Raw genomic sequence first — 22,103 nt, forward strand, 5'->3', positions numbered from 1 at the left:
AGTTGCGGCGGGCTTCATACGGCGGGCCTCAAGGGAGCAGCCACATCAATGGCGCTCCAAGCCACGCCCCAAGGATCCACATTCTTAACCCTGTGCCAGTCGCAGAACTTTCTCCAACGGCAACGGTACAGGGACTTTGTTGCATGCCGTCTGGCCGAAAGCAACACCTCCATCACGTCTTCAGGGAGTTCCCAATCCTTCTACCTTTCAGAAGCCAAGCGTGAAGGTTGAGGGATCTGACCTCTGGATGGAGAACCTGACCCCCGCCTCCCGTGAGAGCAGATCGTCTCGGTAGGGAAGACGACGTGGAGGGCAGATGGACAAGTCGAGAAGGTCCGGGTACCACGTCCTCCTGGCCCATGCCGGAGCAATGAGGATCATCCGGGAACCGAACCTCCGTAACCTCCGCAGCATTTGCGGAATGACGGGGACTGGAGGAAACGCGTACAGCAGTGGGAATGACCACTCCACCACAAACGCATCTCCTAAGGCTCCTCTTGGAGGGAATTCCCACGAGCAGAACCTTTCGCACTTCCGGTTGACACTGGAGGTGAAGAGATCCACTTGAGGGGTCCCCCAAAGGGCGAAGATCTCCAGGAGATGCTCAGAGCATCCGCCGTCTCGTTTTATTCTCCGGCCAGATGAACTGCCGAGACCGAAATTTCCTACTGGATTGCCCAGAACAAGAGCTGCATCGCCTCCCTGCACAGAGGAAGTGACCCTGTCCCCCCCCCTTTTTGTTGAGGTAGTGCATGGCCACTGTGTTTTCCGTCAGAATCAGGACATTCTGTCCTCGCACAGTCGGCAGAAAAGCCTTCAGGGCAAGTCTGAGGGCCCTTAGCTCCAACAGATGGATATTGAGTCTGGACTTCGATGGAGACCAACGACCGCTGACTGTCAACTTGTTGGCATGAGCTCCCCATCTCGTGAGGGATGCGTCCAACACACTTGTCACCTCCGGCGAGGGTAGCCAAAAAGGAGCCCCCCCTTCATCAGATTGCCTTCGACAGCCCACCACAGCCCACCACAGAAGGTCCTGGGCGACCGAGGGCGGCACCTGAACGGGGTCCGACATCCTGCCATAGGATTGTGACCACTGCATCTGGAGTGCCCACTGCAACGCTCTCATCCGCAGTCGAGCCTCTGGCACCAGAAGAATGCAGGATGCCATGAGGCCGAGCAACCTCAAGAACTCGAACGCTGGGAGACTCTGGGCATATTGAAACTTGTGCACCATCTGTTGAATGTGATGAGCCCTCACCTGGGGAGGAAAACACTGCCCCAGGGACGTGTCGAGCACTGCTCTGATGTACTAGGGCCGCTGAGTTGGCGTCAAGTGGGACTTTAAGTTGAGGCAGAAGCCCAGCTTGTGAAGAGAGTGGCAGGTGACTGACAGATGATCTAGGACTTGCTCGGGAGAGCGTGCCCTGATCAACCAATCGTCCAGGTAGGGGTAGACGTGAATCCCCCCTTTCCTGAGATACGCTGCCACCACCACGAGCTTGGTGAAAACCCTCGGGCGGAGGTCAATCCGAACGGCAGGACTCAAAACTGAAAGTGGGAGTCGCCAACCGCGAACCTCTGGTACTTCTTGTGCTTGGGATGGATCGGCACATGAAAGTAAGCATCCTTGAGGTCGAGAGACACCAACCAGTCCTGAAGTTGAAGGTCCTGGAGGACTTGAGAGAGAGTAACCATCTTGAACTTGTCTTTCCTGAGGAGTTTGTTCAAACCGCACAAGTCCATGATGGGTCTCAATCCCCTGTCTTTCTTCGAAATAAAAAAATAAGGGGAATACCATCCCTTGTTCCTCTCCGCTACAGGCACCAGTTCTATGGCGCCTTTCTCCAGCAGGGCTTGAATTTCCTGCGCAAGGAGCGGATCCGGACTCTTCAAAGAGATTCCCTGGTGGATTGTCGATAGGCCTCTGCTGAAAAGGAAGACAGTAGCCGTGGGCTATGATCTCCAGAACCCACACATCTGAAGTAATGGCATGCCATTCTACAAGATGCTGCGCCAGCCTTCCCCCAACCGGCGAACCATGGGACATGGCCTCATGACTGAGCTGAAGCGGCTGCGGCGTTGCCTGATGGCAAAGAGGCAACAGCCCGCGCGGCCTTGGCACCTCGAGTAACTTGTTTTCCACCTCTGGCACTCCTACGATGGCCCCTTTGACTCGCAGCTCCTCTCGCTTTACTAAAGGATGAGTAATAACGAAAGGAACCTCCCCTACATTGCTGTCCCCTAGGAGGTTGGCGAACTGCAGCGCCCAATGACTTCGCTGCAGCTTTTGATGTCTGCAACCTCTCAAGGCTCTCGTCAGCCTTGCTGCCAAAAAGATGTACACTATCAAAAGGCATGTTGAGGAGCCGGGCTTGCACATCAGGAGCAAACCCTGAATTCCGCAACCACGCAAACCTGCGTATTACGGTGCTCGCCGCCATGGACCGGCTGATGCAATCTGCCATGTCCAGACCCGACTGAACGGCCTCACACATGGCATCCTTGCCATCCTGTATCATAGCAAGAAAACCATCCCGTTCGTCCCCTTCGGGAATATGTTCAGCCGCTAAGGAAACAGTTCCACAGAGTGTGCGTGAAACGTGACAAGGCACATACGGAGTTGGCTGCCTGAAGAGCCATACCCCCTGAAGAAAACACTTTCTTCGCCCAACGATCAAAACGCTTGTCGTCCCTATCAGGAGGGATGATAGGATACGACGCCTGCTTAGCTGGGGCCGTAGCCGCCTGCACCACCAAACTCTCTGGAGTGGGGTGCGTGGTCAAGTAGCAGGGGTCACTACTGGCTGGGCGGTATTTCCGGCTGGCTGGAGACTCTCCGGAGTAGTCCAAGCCGCCGCCACCCTTCTTTGCAGAGCCATATGGAATGGCAGTACCGGGTCAGTTGGTGGACCTTTGTCGAGTATATCTGTCAGGTCATCCTGCAGAAAATCCCCTGGTGGAGACCACCCCAAGTACTCGGTGACCCTCGGCATTAGGCGCCGGTACGATGACTCGGCATGGGTGCCAGGCTCAGGCCTACAGAATTCCACCTCCGGAGAGGTGTCCAGAGTGCAGTGACTGACGCAGGTCTTCAATTTGGCTAAGACCAGAGATAATCTCGTCTGGCACTGCATCAGGAACCAACCCATCTTCAGAACCCTCATCCACCTCAGAAATATATTCCAGTTGGTGGAAAGTGGGCACAGAATAGGGGACAAAGATATATTTTGCCATTGCCAGAGCCTTTCTAGGGGGTTCCACCGTGCCATGGGGAACCTTCGACAAAACAGCCTCGAAAGGCGTCGATTGAATCGGCGTCGACGTCGAGTGTGGCGCCGAGTGCGGCGCCGACAGCATCAACGGCTTCGACACAGGCCTCGAGGGCGGAGCCCCGAGCGTGTCCCTCGACAGCCTGGGCGCCGATGGAGTCGACGACTTCCTCTGAGGTGGAACCTTGAGAGAGTCCGTCGACGTCTTCTTCGAAGACTTTACAGGTGCACACGGTCTCGAGGGCGTCGAGGACCGGGACCTGGAACGGGCATGACTAGAACGATTCCCCTTGTCCGAGTGGTACCTATCCCGTGAATTGTGCAGACCACCCGAGCCCGAAGGCGTACGAGCGGTGTCTCTAGTACGGTCAAGCCCGACCCCACTCAGAGGCGCGGACGGACCGGTGCCCTGCGACTCGAGAATCGCCAACATTTGCTTACCAAAGGAAGCCCATTCCTCCGGAGTTGCATGCTTGGTGGGATAAGCAACCCGCCGACGGGCGGAGTCCTCGGACGGGGACGGGGATGGCGACCGATGACGGCGCTTCCGGGAGTGCCTCGAAGAGGCAGATGAGTGGCGGGACCCACTCCGGGACTGAGACCCCTTAGATCTACGACGACGATGCTGAGAGTCGCCCCTCGAATCGTCCGTCGAAAGCCCAGTGGACCTCGACTTCCGGGGCTTGGACACCTTACCAACCGACAGCTTTTCTTGCGCTCCCGCAAGGCTTTGGACGTAAGCGACTGGCAGTCGACACAATCATCCGTATCGTGGGCCTCCCCGAGGCACCAGAGGCAGGAGTCGTGCGAGTCTGTCACCGACATCTTGGACCGGCAGTCCCCGCATTTCTTGAAGCCCGGACGCGGGGTGGAAGAAGAGGAAGACCTCTCGAAAACTTACAAACGAACAGGTTCGAAGAACCGAAAGAACAGAAACTCCAAAGAGTTGAGGCGTGCCGAGATCTCCGAAGTGAACACGTTCGCAGAAAAAACGGAACTGAGGCTACGGGCGGCGTGCGTCCTACTTATAACATCCAGTGACGTCGGCGGAGGTCCTCGAGGGCGGCTTATCTAAGTCATCGACGCAGGATGCAGAAAAATGATCCGAAGCAGCACAGCTGTGGTGATTACTGTCATAGATATGGAATATGTCGGAGGACCCAATCCCCTCGAATGGACCTTTTAAAAGAGCTCCTTAGGGGAGTTGGTTGCAGTCTCAATACGTAATGCGAAGTAATCGCCCTTAGCTTTGGTGATGGTGTACCGATTTCCCTGCGAAAAGCTGTGCGGGCACAAGGACAATAGGCAGTGCGCATTTACATTCAGCCTGACCAACTCTGGGTCCGCTACCTGGTTAAGCCAAGTCTCAGTGACCCAGCCCAAATCCGGTGCATGGTCAGAAAGGATGGTATGACAGTCCAATGCATGCGTTATGAGCGAGCAAGCGTTTTTAAGCAAGCATCTTATCTCAGAGGGAGGGTCTGGGGGTGGGGGACAACTAGTAGCTTGTGATGGGGCCAGTTGGCTGGAAAGACAGTGTTGGGGGCGGGGGGCACAATAGTGAGTTAATCTTGCAAATAGCAAGTCCTAAAATGGGTAATCGCCTTAGTCCATAACCCGTCTGCAGCGCGGATGAGATGAACTTTGGTAGTACTTGGGCGCTGTGGAGGCGCGACCACTGTGCCTCTGGGGAGGATGCAGAATTAAAGGCCACATAGTATTGGCAGGAACCAGTGTGAGGGACTTGTAGAGAATGAGGCAAGACTCGCCCGAAGTGTGCAAGAATGAAAGGAAAGCAGACTCGCCTCAACGGGAGAGAGCCCTGTGAAGGTGAGAGAGGCCAGGCAACCTCCAATCGGTATACAAGGAACAAATAAAAGTTAAACAAACTAAAAGCAATAATCATGATAAATAAGCATAAATTAAAAATTAAGCAGCGACAATAAAAGGAAGCCGGAATACTGATAAGATTACTCTTCCATAATGGGGCATACGTGACTACCTCTGTGCCCTTAATACAAAGGGAGATTCGGAACGAACAAACAGAACGGAATGAGACACTGTACAGGAAGGCGAAGATGCTCTGGGATCAGATGGAAGAAGCTAGGGTGCAAGCCATACATACCCTGAAACCCAGGTAGAGGAAGTTATCCAGAGGGTGTGCTACACTTTTCCCCGTTCCCCAAGCCAGAGCCCATCCACCAGCGACCCCGAGGTTTTAGGGAAAACCATGTGCAGGGTGTGAAATTGCCAGGAGCAGGGAGCTACTTAGCTCCTGGTTATAGCCAAGGGGTACCTGGTTAGCTTGAAACCAACAGCTACCAGGAGCTACTTTTGACAGCCAAGGCAAGTGCTACCATACAAACAAAACTATGTGATATTAACTGTGTAGATTTGGAAATATGTTTAAAGGACAATAAAGAACACACCTAATCTACAATTAAAGCATATCATTTAATATGTAATAGACAAAAAGTAAGAATGTGCATCTTGCGCACGTTAGATTTGCAGCACGCCAAGGACTGGCTCCTGGCTCTTTAGAGGGAGCTCATGCCTAACAAGTGAAGGCTGATACCCAGGAGTAGTTTGCTTGTGGTGCGCAAAACTTCATTTCGATCCCTAATGTGGCAGGAGAGTTGAATGCAGACTGCCCGACAAGAACCCTACCGAAGGTTGTGAAACCAATTGCAAAGCCCTGCTCCAGGAAGGACCGGCTGTGAAATCCACTGTGGAGACAAAGTCCAGGAAGGGCCTCTTGAGAAACTAATTTGAAATCAAGGTCCAGGTGGTACCCAGAGTGAAAACCAGCTGTGAAGCCATGGTCTAGGAGGAAGCCGTAGCAAAAACAAGGTTGAGAAGGGGCCTATTGTGAAGCTAGTGTAAAGTCAAGACAGCTTGGGAGACCGAAAGGTTTTTTCTAACACACACCAGTCATGTATTATTCCATCAATCATGCTTTATTTCATATTTGTCTCCATAAAAGCAATATCATAAACAATACTACATTAATCTATACAAAACACATACAATTCCATAAGAATCTTCAATTATTTAACACTAAAAGAAATCTCTAAATAATACATATCTACTTTCATAATCAATATTAAAACACAAAATCAGTGCATCATACTTATCACAATCATATTGAAGTATTCTCTAGTCAATATTACTCAACGTCCACATACAATGCATTCAATACGTTTAAGACACTGGGCTGCAATTTCTCCTTAATGACCATGCTGCTAATATATAGCCAGAGACATCAAATTACAAAATTGCTGTCAGTGGATTTACACAAGGTTAAAGCATCGGTTAAGAATTGTATCAACAACATTTTTAGCATCAGCTTTAGTAAAAGTACTCTCCGGTCTCTATATAGAAGAAAGAGTAAAAGAAAGCGTACAATGTTTTCTTTTACACTCAGTGCAAGCTGGGCATATATTTGTGTCGGTCATTTACCAAGCAATTGAAGTGCAGTTAAAGGTTAAGTGCCTAGCCAAAATCTTATTTAGCGTTCCGTGACACGTGACCTTGAAGAGGTGCGAATGTCATAGTTGCAGAGCGGCGTTCCGAAACACCACAACGTCGCCATGGCAACCTGCCCGATAGTCTCCATTGAGTAAAAAACGGTCTGGCAGCCGTTCTATAAGCAGACTGAATTTGTTAAGCTAGTGGACCGGCAGGAACCCTAACACCAGTGAGGGCAGGGTTAACGAGAATCAGCAGGCATGACAGTATTTAATGTGACCATACAAAAGCGAGCGATTTAGCATATCCCCATATTTCTGTACCATAAACTGCAGCTGATCTGGCCTGCATGTTATACAGTTGTAAGGCCTGTGGAAAGTGCACCACTCCATGGTCAAGGGCACATTTCAGCACAGCATTGGTAGACCTAAGGTGAGTCGATTAGTGTCTTTTTGGCATAGCCTGCCGCCATTACTCAAACCTAGAGCTCAAATAATCAAAACTGTACTTGCTCGATATTGTGAACTTTAATCTTTATATGGAGGCTGTGTTTGGTTTTCTTTTGAGATGGGCAGAAAACCATCCATTCGGTCTTATCAAAATTAATTGCAGGCCATTCTGTATGCACCCTGCATGGAAGGCTACCACTTGCTTGTTTAGTCCAGACGGGACCGAGAAATAAAAATTGCGCCGTCTTCGAATTAGAGTAGCGGAATCTTGTCCTGCCCAAACCTTGGAGCACATGACTGCATCTTTACAAGCTTGATGAATAATTGTTATTGAACATTCATAATGAAGTTGGCGCACGGTTGCAGCCTTGTCTGACCCTAATTTTAATATCAAAGAGGACGGTTGAATCCCCGGACAAATTCCAGCTTGCTCTAGCCGTGTTATTATAAAGACTCTTGATTGATTGAAATAATTGAATGGGGATATCTAATTCTTGCAGAGCTCCACACCGTTTATCCGTCAGGACACCATCAAAGGAACATGTCAAGTCAATAAAAATAATGCACATGTACATCTTCCTCAGCAAAACATTTTTGGTGTAATAAAAAAAAAAAGCCTAAAAGTTTGATCAACTGCACTTAGTTGAGACAGAAAAATGGCCAGTAGATAGCCAATTATCTTTTTATCGTCTGCCCAGTCACCTACATAGAACGGGATTTTGCACAGATCTTGCCGACAGCGTCAAGCAAGGAGACCGGTCTTTAGTTAGCAGGATCCTCTCAGCCCCTTTCTTGTGCACAGCTATGATAGGTGGCGCCTTCCAATAGTCGGGGGCTACACATGATTCGGTTAGTTCATGTTTTATTGTAATGTTACGTTCAGTTTGCATTTTGTAATTATGTTTTCCAGCTTTTGTCATTCAGCTGTGGTCTTTCGCTTCCCAGCATGTTTTTGCCTTTGCCCTGCTGCATTCGCCCCATGTGGCTCTCTCTGGCTGATCACAGCAGGGCTCCTTCTCCTGAAGGATACATTCCATTCATCTGCTATTGTTAGTCTCTGGGAACGCATCTTGAGCTTGCTTTACAGATTCACTTTACCTTGGAATGTCTGGGCAGTTCATGCCTGTGATGTATGTTCTGGAAGTGCGGGGTTTGGAGAGAGCTGTTATCACTGCACTCTGCTTGTAACAAGATTGTTAAACATTCTGAAGAATAGGGGGGTACTGCAAGTTCAGTAGTACTGAGCAGTGCATTGTCGCTTGCAAACAGACACCTATGTATGTCTCCTAATTATTTCTGACCTCGACAAATACAGCTGAATCCTGGGTGTGGGGCTAGACTGAAGGTTTCTGGTCCCAAGACCAAGATGTATCTGTTGAGGCCTGAGCCCAGGCGGGCCGACTGAGAATCTAAAGGGCTAGTGGAAGATCAAAAGACAGATTAGGCTGAGGAAAGCCTAATGAGAGAGAAATTCATGAGATCCTGAATTCCTGAGAGAACTGAACAAACCAGTCAAAGCAGAGAGGCTGGAATGAAAAGGAGCCGCACCTGTAAGTAATGGTTGAATGACTTCCTAGAAAGATGCTTTTGTTGTTTCTAGATTAGGGACAGTCCTTTGAAGAGTAGGTTCAAGACTTCTATTTTGGGCTAATCATAGGAGCTTTTGTGTTACATTAGGTCTAGCCCCGCGTCCACAGGACTCATCAAGATTAGAGTTTGTAGTTTTCATTGGCTAAAGTTTTTGGATATTTATGTTGTAGACTAGTGTGCTTCAAGAGAAATAAGGTCATGTCAAGATTAGGTGTTAGACACCTGAAGACAACATCCCACATTTGTGTTGAGCTCTCTCGTAGACAGTTTGGTTTAGGAAATGCCAGTTTAATTATACCTTTTTAAGGTTATTCCAACCCAAAACCTTTTTACTACTACAAACAGAAGTGTTAGTCAACCCTGAAACCTAGCGTCAAGTGCATCAGTTACATGACCTCACCACAATTGTCAACTTCTGTAACGGTCAGTGCTAGTTCGTGATTAAATATGTGGTGGTGTACGCCATGGTTATACAAGTCCGTGATAACAGCTGCTGGAGACCTGGCTAGTACAGCTCAGTAATTACATACCTGGAGGAGTGTAGGTTTCTACTGAAGGGTGTCCAGAAGTCATTCGACGCTTTGAAGGCATAGGCATTTTCCTTTCTTTGTATTTGGCCAAAGCTGCTTGTACTGCTTCAGTGTGAACATCTGTAGAGCAAACAAGGCTTGTCAAATGAGTACAGCTACTTTGAAAGGTCAAACCAACAAGTGAAATGCTCTTTCTGAAGCATACCTTAGGCATCAGTAAGGACCAGAAGGACTCAAAAAGTAGTGGACAGTATAACATGGGAGTCCCTTTAAAGGCAGAAAGTCTAGTCCATTAGGCCCAAAAACACAACATATCTCAGAAGCAGGAGAATATACACTTACCTTAGGCGGTTTGAACAAATTCGTTTCTGAAGGGGTTACACAATGACAATCAGCCCTTTCCCCACAAAGGGAAACAAGTAACCTTGAAACTGGCCTTTCAGGGAGCTTTTTGCCCCACCTCCCCCAAAGTACCAGTAGCGGTTGTGGCTTCTAACACACTAAGCGCCATTGACAAAATTCAAAATGGCCGACATTTTATATCACATGACGTTCCATGGGTAGATGACAGGAGCCTTAAGAATTGAGCAGGATAGGAATATGGAGCGAGCTGGTAAGGAATATAGAGCGAGCTGGAAAGGGGAGGGAAGGTCCCTACCAAATACGAGCTTGGGTGGAAGAGCATAAGAACAGACTGCTGGAAAAAGACAGTCATTCTGTCCTGGAGCAGAAAGAGGAAGCATTGAGCTGCTTCACTGAAAGGCTTATGCAGAGCCTTGGACTCCAAATACCGGGCTTCAATGCAGCGATATTACAGATACTTGCAGAATCTCCAGAGAATCCTACAGAGCACCAAGAGGTCTGAGAGGGCCCCACATCACAGGTTGCTGATAACCCAGTAAAGTGCTTAGACTTTGAGTGGCACTGCACTCGGAACCTTGCAAAGTGACTAGTGCATGAAAGCAATGTGATTAAGTGTCTAGAACATTTTAAAAGGTGCAGCGAAAACCAAATGCAATCCTGTGAAAAAGACAGCCTTAAAGAGAACTAAAAAGGAGCAAAGAAAGGACAAAGATAAAAAGCCAGTGCAATTAAGCCAAGTGGGAACAATGCCAGACTTGCGCACAACTTTAAGTTTGAAAAGTAATGGTTTATTACGGTTTGTGTGAAAAAGGGCCAACTACAGCAAATGCAACTCAATCTTTTCAATTTGAAACTGAACCAATGCAGTGTCTGGACCAACATAATTGCTGTTTAACAAAACAGTCTCTGGGTTTTGTAATCCGTTTCCAGGATATAATTTCCTTTCTTAGTCAATCACAGTATTTGGGTGTACCAATTCAATTTTTCTTGTCTCTTTGGTCTATAGATCAATGTCCTCCTCGACTCCTAGGAGACCCCCTTCTTAGATCTTGAACCCTGCATTCACCCACGCTAGGCTGTAGTGGTTAGTGCTGGGCAAGGTGGAAATGGTGCCCAGACCTTCCAGCAGAACGTAGGCCCCCGTACAGTTCCTGCTAGGTTGCTTTCTCCATCTTCTTGTCTTGGAGACCTGGCTCTTTTGTTGACCATCCTATCCTAGTCCACTTTGTCAACTCACAATGGTCTCATACAGCCCCAGCCATGTGCTTGTACCTCCACTCCTACTCGTCACAACTCTCAGCATTAGGATGCGTTTGCCCCTTTCTCACCATTCTTCGGCCTTTCAGTTTCACTCCCCCAACATTGTCGTCAGCCCCACTGTAGAATAGCGTCTGCCTTTCGTCCCTTGTTGTCTTATCTGATCTCCTGTCTTCTCTACTCTCCGCCTCATTCTCATTCACCTCCTCCTTGTGACACCGGGCATCTTCACCTCATTACTACTCCCATTTATGGTTCTCCTCTCAACCTTGATTACCTTCCCCTCCTCATTTCAACATTTGCTCACCTTCTTCCAGCTTCCTCCAACTTGAACACCTTTCATTCATCTTCAAACAATCTCATATGTCCTACTCCCACCTTCTCCACCAAACACTGACTCTGCATCACTTTTATACCCCTCGGCCATCCCTCCTTGTTTGAGGGCCCACTGTATATCTTAACTTTATTCGAGCTGGGATACATTTCACAGTTTAGTCTTCAAGGAATCAGTCTTTAATTGGGCCCTGCAGTGAACCACCATCTTAGTTCCTTGGTTCACCATCTGCATGCTGTAGAAAAGAACGCTTGCACAGATGCTGCAAAACTCCAGCGTTCCCTTTGTCACAGCCACTGGCAACATAGCTGAAATGCACCCTATGGGAAACACAAAGTGTCAGTGAACCAGAGTCAGTAGTTCACATCAAGACGCAGGGTGCCCGCATACATGCTGAATATTTGCGTTGGCGAACCCTGTACCACTAGGATACTTGCATCTATATTTTCAGCCTTCTTTTGGGGTGCTTGAACTGAAAGGGGTTTTTGAAACCGGTCTCAACCCGTATGAAAATGACTGCTCCATAAGATTGCCTGAAGTGGCACTTCAGTGCTCCCTAATTGGGAGTTCCTCTACGAAATGGACACAGGACTGTTGGTACCTCAGGGGACAAGTCCTTGCCACCCTATCAGGGCATAGTGGGAGATCCGGACGTAGCATTGTGTAACACCCAGCATCACTACCTTAAGGGTCTAGCAGGGAACCTTGTCTCTTTGGTTCTCTCCTGTGAAATACAGTCCAATAAGAATTTAAAATATTGCTTGAAAGGTGTTCAAATATATTCCTGGTCTTCTACACTTTGATACACATTTTTTTCGACTTCACGGAATGCCACGCAGAAAATCATTTGTGATGCCTCACCCATGGACAGCTTCTGGAGGATTTTATTACAGACTGGCACATATGTTGTTTCTTACAGTAGTATCAGAGGATACTGAAAACAAATCAGATTTTTTTTTACGGTTCGACATCTATTTATTATTGTTAGTTCATTCATGTGAACTTTGTTCCCACACTTTTCCGTGATATGCTAGTACAATTTTAATTTTTCATTTTATATAAATTGTGTTCTCCCCCAATCCCTCATGTAGTCACATACAGCTCTGAACCCCTCCCCCCAACACATCACATTTATAAAAGAAAAATAGAGTGAGGAAAAATGCACAAAAAGTGCAAACCAATAAAAGAACAATAAAAAAGAAACGCATCACAGATTCTACAACACCACGCTCTTGGTGGGTGGGTTTCATATGATACACCCATCAAAGATTCACCCAAATGCGTTCCCAAGCGACAATACATAATAGCTTTAATCCTTCTGACCACGATGCCAAACCAGGCATCAGCAATGGAGAAGTCCACACAGTAAGGTTTCTCAAAGGTGCACAGATAGTTCCATGGACATTTGTATGGCTGCCATATGGGCCTATTTTATACACAAATGGCTCACAAACACTGTGAAAGAGGCTTTGTAATACTAATTGAGCCTTGGTGCCCAGTGGCACTTGTCCCTCATTTTACACATTGTTCATAACAAATAACCCATCGCATGTTGCAGTTTTGCCATTGGCCAGCTGTCCACCTCTCAAAACGTTGTCCTGTGTACCTCAAAGCTTTATTGAGTAGAACAAAAACTTGAGTAGTAGACAGTAAAAATAAGTATTCATCGGCCATACGGCTTTCAACATTTCTATTCTAGGCAAATAGAATATCAGGTTTAACTAAAGATACTGTAAAATATCTGCCTAATTTTAGTCAAAGAATTAAGTAAACTTTGGAACACAGTATTTGCTCCAATTGTCACTTCTCCCTACTGAAAACAATGTTGGTTGTCAGAATAAGAATACGATTTCACAGACTAACATAGCTATAAACAGAAAAGCAGTCTAAAGAGCAAAAGAAATCATGGAATACACGTAAATTGATTTTAAATTACATTCTTCTAAATCCCCCCGCATTCAAATGCCAACTAGGTGGTAATCAACTAAGGGGGTTTGGCTGAATCTCCAACTACAGACAGAGATGTTAAGGCGGTAATTTCATTCATGCATTCCCTCATAGCTAGATTTTAAACAAAAATGAGATAAAAACAAAAAAAGTGTTTTACCTAGACAGCGGAAAAACTATCCTTCAACCTACGAAGCAACAAGGTGTTCAATCTAGAGGTTTTTAGTAAACATGCACAGCTTATTAGTATCCATTTTATTTTATATCGGGTTTTGTAAGGCACTAGCAAAAGTTTGCTTCAGAGTCAAAAGCAAGTGGCTTATGAGAAAAATCTACTGGCGAGAGGGCAGCATCTCAGGCTCCACAGATTTATCTGAGCAGGTGTGGAATAAGGAATCTGAATATTTTCTGGTTGGAGAGGGTGCAAGAGGGAGATCTGCAGAGAGGAGCATAAACTGTGTAGGAGGCTCTTGCAAAAACCCATGCATTAGTGCTACCCAGCGGCGTAGAGAGGCTACGGCCTGAGCAGGCAAGGCCCGCACAAAATCTGTAAAATGCCCTCTCTGTAAATGCCCATCCAGCACTGGGCATTTAAAGATGTTGATGTCAAAGTGGTGGGCGCAACTACATTAGCTTCAGGCCCCACTTTCTTCATTCATTCATTAATTTTTGTCATTTGTATAGTGCCTTTCACCATAGCTATGGTCCCAACACGCTGTAGGCTGAACGCCCTCGGAGGGACTGAAGTCCAAGTATGGGAGAGTGGATGGTGCCATTATGCGTGTGAATTATGGCCCTTCAAGATTATGAGGGTGGCCAAGTCTCTGCTACCCACCCATGTCTAATTGGCATGTGGATGGGAGGATCAAAGTACACTCAAGAATTAACTGGAGGGGGTGTGCAAGAGGATAGTCAATTATGTGTGTGGCTACAGTTCGATTTGTCGTGAAAGGTAGCTACATTCTTATGGTAGAAGTGTTGTGCAAAGTGTCATTCGAGTTGTGCGTGAAGGTAGATGCGTGCGGGAGTGCGACCGTGCTTTAGCTAAATCCATAAGCGTGGGGTGCGAGAGGGGAAATGCAATGCTTATACACAAAAGGAATGCCTAGAATTGCTGGATTTGGTTGGATTACGAACATCTGGTTTGAAAATTAAGGTGGCATTATTCTCCATCCATCCAGCTATCATAAAGAGGCGACATTCTACTCCCAAATTGACCATAAAGGCTGCATTCTGCCAACATCTGCATTTCATGCAATAGAACCGCTCTGCAGTCGCCTAGAATCAATAGATTGGCTAGCGTCCTAGAATTGACTAGGTGCAGTACCTTGGCAAGCTCCAAACCTATTCAAGTGCTATATGGAGGCAGTCACATTAGATCTTCTAGGGGCAATAGCTGCAATCAATGTAATATATTGGCTACCCTTGTGACTTTTCTGAGCGCGAGCAACACCCAGGTCACCTCATGAAATATTCTAAGTGCATCACATTGGCCAACCGCTCAAAATCTTCTAAGTACAACACGTTTTATACCGTCATGGATTGCCTAGAGCAGTACCTTGGCTACACTTCTAAATCATCTAAGTGCTAGATATTAGCCATCTTTCCGGACCATCTGGTTCAATGCGTTCATCACTTTCTTGACTACTTCCTGCGCAATACAATGGCCACCTGCATCGATTCTCTGTGCAACAACTTGTCAACCCCATAATCCATCTGAGTGCAACACATTTCCTGCCCCCAGATCAATTTATGTGCAATACATTGCCCACCCCCTAGATACATGTGCGTTCAACACATTGCCCAACACCAGGATCCATCCAGGCAGAGCACACTGCCCACCCCCCAAATCCATCCAGATGCAACAAACTCCCCCCCCCCACCATATCCATCCAATTGCAGTACATTGCCCCCCCTACCCGGATCTATCTAGGTGCAATACATTGCCCGGCAGGCTCCACAAGAGGACAGTAAAGGCTGTGCTCATTGCTTGCAAACCCCCAATCTGGTTATCTGTGCAAGTTATATGGTCGGGTGCTCAGCGTGCAAATGTGGTAAAAGGGGGTTGGAGCAGTCTTTGGGGGGGCAGCCCATGTTTCAGCCCCCAGACGGTCGTCCTGGTCAGGCTGCTCTGGACAGGTCACAAGCATGGGCGTCTACGGGTCACTTGAGTTACGTAACTAACATGAGGACACAGTGACGTGGCTTGGTATCATATGGATGTGATCCAGAGATGGGTTAATCAGGTAGCGGGTGGGAAGTTTTGAGGGCCTTTCTGAAGGAAAGATGGTCCTTAAGAAGCGGGTGATGAGAGGAATGGTGTTCCAGATTGTCGAAGCTAGGCTGGAGAATGAGGAGCCTCCTATTCTAGTAAGGTTGAAAGGGGGATCACAAGCAGGATTGCAGAGCTGGATCTGAGGTTTCTGGTTGGCTGGTATCAGGTGAGTTTGTTTTGGCTACCCCTTGGGTGCTACCGAGCAGCTACAGATTTGGGAGGGCAAATACAGGCATCTAGTTGGCAGCCAGTAGTGAGGCAATACTAGCTTATCTCGTTCAGTGGCCAGAAAGAGAACCTTAAAGTCAATGCAATGTTTCAATGGAAGCCAGCAGAGGGTGTTCAGGGCAAGAGTGTATCTGCTATATAAAAAGCAAACCTAGCTTCGAAGCAACAGAACAGGCATAGAATAGCAGAGATTGCTGGGATGAGTAGAGGGAGCTTTTGTGGGGAAAACGTTGAGGGGAGCTTGTGACAAGATGTTCTTTGAAGAGCAGTTTCTTCAGGTCATTGACCTTCTGCGCCAAACGCAATACAGACTCCCCATCTGCACGAAGAAGAGGGCCCATATCCAAGCCTGCATCTCTGGGGCCACCAACAGCACGGCTGAACTGTTCAAAATCTGCAAGGAAGAGGACTCCTAAAATGGCCACCGGGGAGGGAACATCGTCATAGTGTGTGCTCCGCTCCCCTGTGGCCCTTCTACAAAGCAGCAACACTGAAAAGACCCGATCTGAGTCGGATAATGCAGACTGGGTATGCGGCTCGCTGCAAAGGCGTGAAATATGGCACGAGTATGATGGAAATGTGATCAGCACAATAGGAATCCCTGCTACAGAGCGAGACAGCAGAGCGGGGCCTGGCAGAGCAGAGAACCCCAGCGGGGATGCCCACAGGTGACGTGAGCTGCTCCCAGCCCAATAGGGAAGCAACAGTGTAGCCAGATCACCGGCTTCAAGAGGAATGCAGATGCCCGCAGTGTGAGGAGGCAGCATGTTGGTGTCCTTGCCGGCAGCCCCAGTGGGTGCTGGGAGCAGGGAAAGTCTGCCGACACCAGCGGTAACGGGCCCAGGAGTGTGACGCTCCAGCAACTGCTACAAACCAGAGGCACATTCCAGCGAGGCCTGGCAGATTTCATCTGGTAAGGCACTGGGGCGAGGGACCAGCAAAGGGATTGTAAAATTGTGGACAGATTGGCAATTACTAGAGCCGGCACGTGAAGTGAGCACAGCAGGGGCCCAACAAATGGAGGAGGGCGCTGTGCCTCCATACATGTCTGAACAGTGACCCCCATGACTTCATAGTTAGCAGCAGTGAGAGGGTGCTACACAGTTAACATAAAAAGGGGGGTGCTATATAGGGGCAAGGCAGGCTCCTCACAGATTGCATATACAATACCTCTGGAGTGGAGAGGTCACTGGAGGCAGTTATCGCTTCCACTGGCACAAAACCACTGGTGCGAGGGGAACACTATAGACAACACTGCACTGTACAAGAATCAACTACGAAGCCCGGTCCTAAGTGGCCCAACAGGCAGGGGCCACTACAAGCTCCCAATACCCAGAAATAAAACACAAGGAGGGGTCGAACACCGCAAAAACACAGTGGGGACCACAGGAGGGAAGCCAAAAACAGTGCTGGGAACAAGAGAGCAGAAGGAAAAGTCAAACCACCTTAAGGGAGACGCAGAAAACGTAAGCAGGACCAGACAGCTCCCTGAACATGGTGATGAGCAGGGAAGAGATGCTGCAATGCTTCCAGGACATTCAAACCAAATTGACTGAGTCCCTGCATGAGCAACACGCTGACATGAAGGCTGATATGAAGCAGATCATGCAAGAAATGATTAGGGACTTTGCGAGCTTGGGGGCCCGGACGGATGCCAACATGTGAAAATGCATTTTATTTAATGAACGATTAATGAGACAAACGATATACTATTCAATATGACATTAGAACAGAGCTATTAGGCTGGTTGCACTTCAAAATAGGATGCTAGCTGAAAGAGGAGGGGTATACAAAATGTTTATGCGTGGGATACTGTTTTTCATTGTGATGCAATTTATTATGCTCAGCGACTTTCATTACGTTGTCTATGTGTTGCAAAAAGGAGTGTGGTGTAGTCAGAGGAGCCAAAGAATCCCCACCTTCGTGGTTCGAAACAGAAACTTATTCCACACAAAGAAAATGTGCCACAGATTTAGTTTTGTTGCAAAAATAAAAATATACTTGTGAATTTTGTACAGTCAATTCATTGCCCTAGAACTTTGTGACGCGTGTTTCGGCTTTCATCTCAGTCTTTTTCAAAACCAAAAGGGCATATTTTTACTTCATCCCCATATCAGATTGTAATTTAGTCAGCTCATATTCGTGCTCTGATCTTGTCCAAGAAATTAGTTATTTAGGGGACTGCACATATCATTGGGATAAATCCATTCTCAAGCTAGGTTTCTGCACGGACACATGCATCGGCCTCGTTGCTTCCATACAAAATGGTTTGTTCATCTTGCTGCGCTTACATAGCAGATACCTCCCCTAATGTGTTTCAGGCTATTAAGAGGTTACGCACACTGGGGTCCGAAATTCACGTTAACGAAGGTAGCTGGGACATCGGTACTTGGCCTTGGAATTGGTTTACCACATGGGGTTGGACATCACTGTCCTTGCTGTGATTGCCAGTTGCCATACTCTGCCATTTCTGCATACAATGCTTACCTACTTTAGGATCTATCCTATGCCAGTGCTGTTCAAGAACTTTTGAAACACTTACAGCGTGAATGCAGGTCCCCTGGGAATGTGACAAATGCACTAATTATGCAGGATATAGAAATTCAGAAATTAATGAATATCGATATACACGCATTTGATGATGTATAACAAAATGGTTTAGCTTAGGCTAAAAGGAGGGTTTGTGAAAATGCACTTATTTCAGATTAGCCTTAAGCTTTTCCCATTTTGTTTCATGCTCTCACTCCATCTCACAAAATCTCCTATTTGGAGCTTCAAGAAATCACTGCACAAGAGTGCTGAGTTTGTTGAAGCAAAGAAATTCGCTTATTGTTATTACAGCCTTGACTTGCACAAGTGCAATCAAAATGTTGTCGTCTGTTCTGTCCTGTTTGTACCAGGAAAGGGATACCCTAAACAAACTGTAAGAACATGCTGCTGCGCAAGTAACCCTCGGTTATAAAAACAAAGGTAATGTTGGTAGGAATGTTTTCCTTGCAGTACAAACAGTCGGTTGTCTTGCAAGGTCAGGAAGTTAGCACATACAGAGCATGGAAATAACTCTCAGAAATGTATGTATGGATGTTTTAACAGAAAACCCTATACGTAGCATGGAGCTGTAAAACTTTCTGTCATCTATGACATCACACTCACAGCAGAACTCATGTAAACTGGAGCACATAAAAGGATGTCATTTTCTTTCTGTAAATTGCTCACTTCTGCGCAGCTGTTGCTGTGTAAAACCAGAGTCTGCTTGAAGCGAATAAACATGTGTTGTTTATACTCACATCTGTGTCTGTTGGTCTCTTATCTGGTTTCCAATGCAGTTACCAGATTTTGGTTTTACAAACGAACATGCCATACAGGAACTGATGCAAAATTAAACGAAGTTTGGTGAACTTCTGGCGAACCTGTCGAGAGTGCCACTAAGTTTAGAAATACAATGCAGGGACCTTGAGAATCGCTCCAGGAAGTTAAATATTTGCATTTAGAACATTCTGGAAAACATTGTGGATAAGGACTTTAAGGAGTCGATGCAATATATCTTTATGGAAATTTTGGCCAGTCAGTGGGACGTGTCAATCCCAATTGACTAAACAGATAGGGTGGGCCCTAAGAGGTTCGAACCAGGCACCATAGTGAGACGTACTAGCAGCCCTGACTAATTACAATCAGAAAGAACAAATCATTTATGCCACATGGACGGCTGGAGCAATTAGGATGAACAGGGCAAAGATACTCCTCTTCCAGGACATAGCGCAATAAACACTGGGCAAACATCGGGCAATGGGCCCAGTGACAAGGGCTCATACTAAACAAAAATAAAGTATAAATTGACATTCCCATTTGGCCTCCTGTTTACCTGGGAGGGTAAACAACAGTTACAACTTGCAAGGAGGGGATGTCCATACTACAATTGGAAGAAGAGGCTGAACCGGCCGAGAGCCGGCCCCACCAAGGAAGAAACCCGGGGAATGGATAAAGGTCAAGACAAGAGAACTGACAAGAAAAGAATCCCACAGCAAATTTCAGAAGGACACAACGAAAACGAGGGATGGAAATGCAGCCTCGGCTGGGAAAAGCCTGGGGTCCTCCCTGTGAAGCAAAGGTCACACAGAAGCGAAATATGCACCACAGGCATAAGATGCCACGAAGTGTGAATCCACAAAGATGACAGATGGCCAATATATTTACGACTCGGCCGGGACTGCAACAGGGACGGGCAAACAGGGGTGATGGGAGGGTAAAGGTGATGGTGGGGGGTGAGGGGGTCTCTGGGCTTGTAGTAGGGGTTAGTTATTCCCTACAATATCTCTGGGTCTGATAGGCGAGCCGATTCCGAGTAAATGGTATCCCTGGACTAGTTAGAAACTTTGGCTTGCACAAGAGGGGAAGGTGGGTCAGGGGGGTGGGTCAATTTTTGGTTGGGAGGGGAGAACCAGATCCACAGGCACCCAAAGGTATGACATGAGGGGGCAGCGTGAGGGGTCCCCAAATCCCAACACGGTGGATGCGCCAAAATGTATGGGGCAGACAAAACCAGATTACAGGGGACGGAATGTGATATGGCACCACACTTTAAGCTTCTGACATAACCGGGGCATTTAGCTCCCTCGCGTTAAGTGGAAGAAACGAACAATACCTTGCGAGAGAACACCCGGAGGCAATAGCTCTCCAAGAAAACCACATCTGTAAACAAGACATGCTAAGGCTCAAATTGAGACGATATCCCACTCTGCATCAAGCCAGTGCTGAGGGGAAAACAGGAGGAACCCTCATAGCATTTAGAAAAATACAGGAACTCAGTATTCTGCCTACTAAGGGAGATAAAAGGAGGCAGATCCCAATTTGTTAAATTCAAGATGGGGACACATTATGACAATAGCCTCAATATACACCCCGAACACGGGCCAGGACAGTTTCCTTAAATCTACATTGGCCGCGCTGGAGACTTTTGCCTCAGGGGAAATATTTGTAATGGGCGACCGGAACATGATTTATGTATTTCTAATGCACATATCCCAAGTGGAACCTAGCAAAACTGCATCTGGGCGCAGATGTAAATATGAGTAGGCGAAAACATGGACAGCTTTCTTTAATATAGCCAGGAAGTTTCAGTTAAACAGGTAGGTTTTTAGTGACTTTCAGAAGCTGGATAAGGAATGGATTTCACACAGAGTTTGTGGGAGGGAGTTCCAGGTGCGAGGGCCCAGAAAGGAAAACTGTCCATCTCCCCAAGTAGATGTTCGAAATGGAGGAACTATTAATAGTCCCTGTCAGATTAATCGTAAAGTGAGTGTCGAACGGTAAGGCAGACTCTTGGATATCAGGTATGTGGCAGCAAACCCATGAATACATTTGAAAACAAGGCACAACATTTTGAGCTCTATCCGCCGTTATACAGGCAACCAATAGAGACCTCTCCAGAACTCTGAGATGGAAGCTTTCTGTGACAAAGAAAAGATCATACGTATAGCTGAGTTCTGGGCCACCTGTAGGCATTGGAGTTGATATTTTAAATGCCTGATAAAAGGGCATTAAAATAATCCAACTTAGAGTTTGTGACATGGCATGGGATCCACGCAAGGATTGCAGTGCAAAGATTTATCATGGCCAGGTGACCCCCTCAAACATCCTGAAGCATAGAATAGACCACCAGACATTAAAAGATGTCTGAAGAACTCTCAATGGGGATACGGATGGGTACACATACTACTCACACGTACATCGAACATTTTCAAGGTTCAACTACATCTGGGCATCTGCCACTGCAATAGGTAAGATCAGGCAGATAGAGGTAGGGCCTATACTTCTCTCAGATCATGCTCCAATAGTAGCATCCATGCAATGTCAGGGCGAACCCAATAAGCTTTGGAGTTGGTCGTTCCCAATGGAGATACGAAAAGATAATGTCCTAGTGGGTTGAGAGAATACTTCCCAACAATGACACCACAGATATGGCAAGGGCCATAGTGTGGGACGCCTTTAAAGCGGTTATGAGGGGGCATCTATTAATAATGGTGAGAAGGGAAAAACGGCTAAGAATGCTGGAGGAAGGATCAGAGGCCAAACTGAAAGATCATGACACGCATGGCAATGAACCACAGCAGGGTAAATAAACGGGAATATAGAAGTGTGCAAGGCCAATTGGATAGATTATATGTGAGGAGAGCAGAGAGAGCCCTCCTCTATGCCAGCCAAAAATATTAAAGGCGAACAAGGAAGATAGCCTACTGGCCAGATATCTTAGAGGAAAAAGGGCCAACCGCACTATCATCCATATCAAAAGCCAACAAGGGAAGTGGTTTACAAACACCCCTGACATAATAAAACAATTTCAGGAGTTTTACTTCAAACTATATTCCTTGGATTCCCCAAATCACAAGACAA

The 22,103-nt window shown here is 47.0% G+C and overlaps 1 protein-coding gene across 5 annotated transcripts in view; it reads right to left on the reverse strand.

Moving 5' to 3' along the window:
• DIP2A (disco interacting protein 2 homolog A) overlaps nucleotides 1-22,103 on the reverse strand; it is a 2,340,120-nt gene that overhangs the window by 2,092,038 nt on the left and 225,979 nt on the right. For all 5 annotated transcript variants that reach the window (XR_011274713.1, XR_011274712.1, XM_069616034.1 and 2 more), the window contains exon 4: nucleotides 9,310-9,429. Coding sequence is in view for 3 of the 5 variants with exons in the window: in XM_069616034.1 (XP_069472135.1) it covers nucleotides 9,310-9,429 (120 nt within the window). In the remaining 2 variants the exon portion in view is untranslated. The remainder of the gene's footprint in view (nucleotides 1-9,309; nucleotides 9,430-22,103) is intronic.

Source organism: Ambystoma mexicanum, chromosome 9 (genome assembly GCF_040938575.1).
Source record: "Ambystoma mexicanum isolate Mex_15411 chromosome 9, UKY_AmexF1_1, whole genome shotgun sequence".
Lineage (NCBI taxonomy): Eukaryota > Metazoa > Chordata > Amphibia > Caudata > Ambystomatidae > Ambystoma > Ambystoma mexicanum.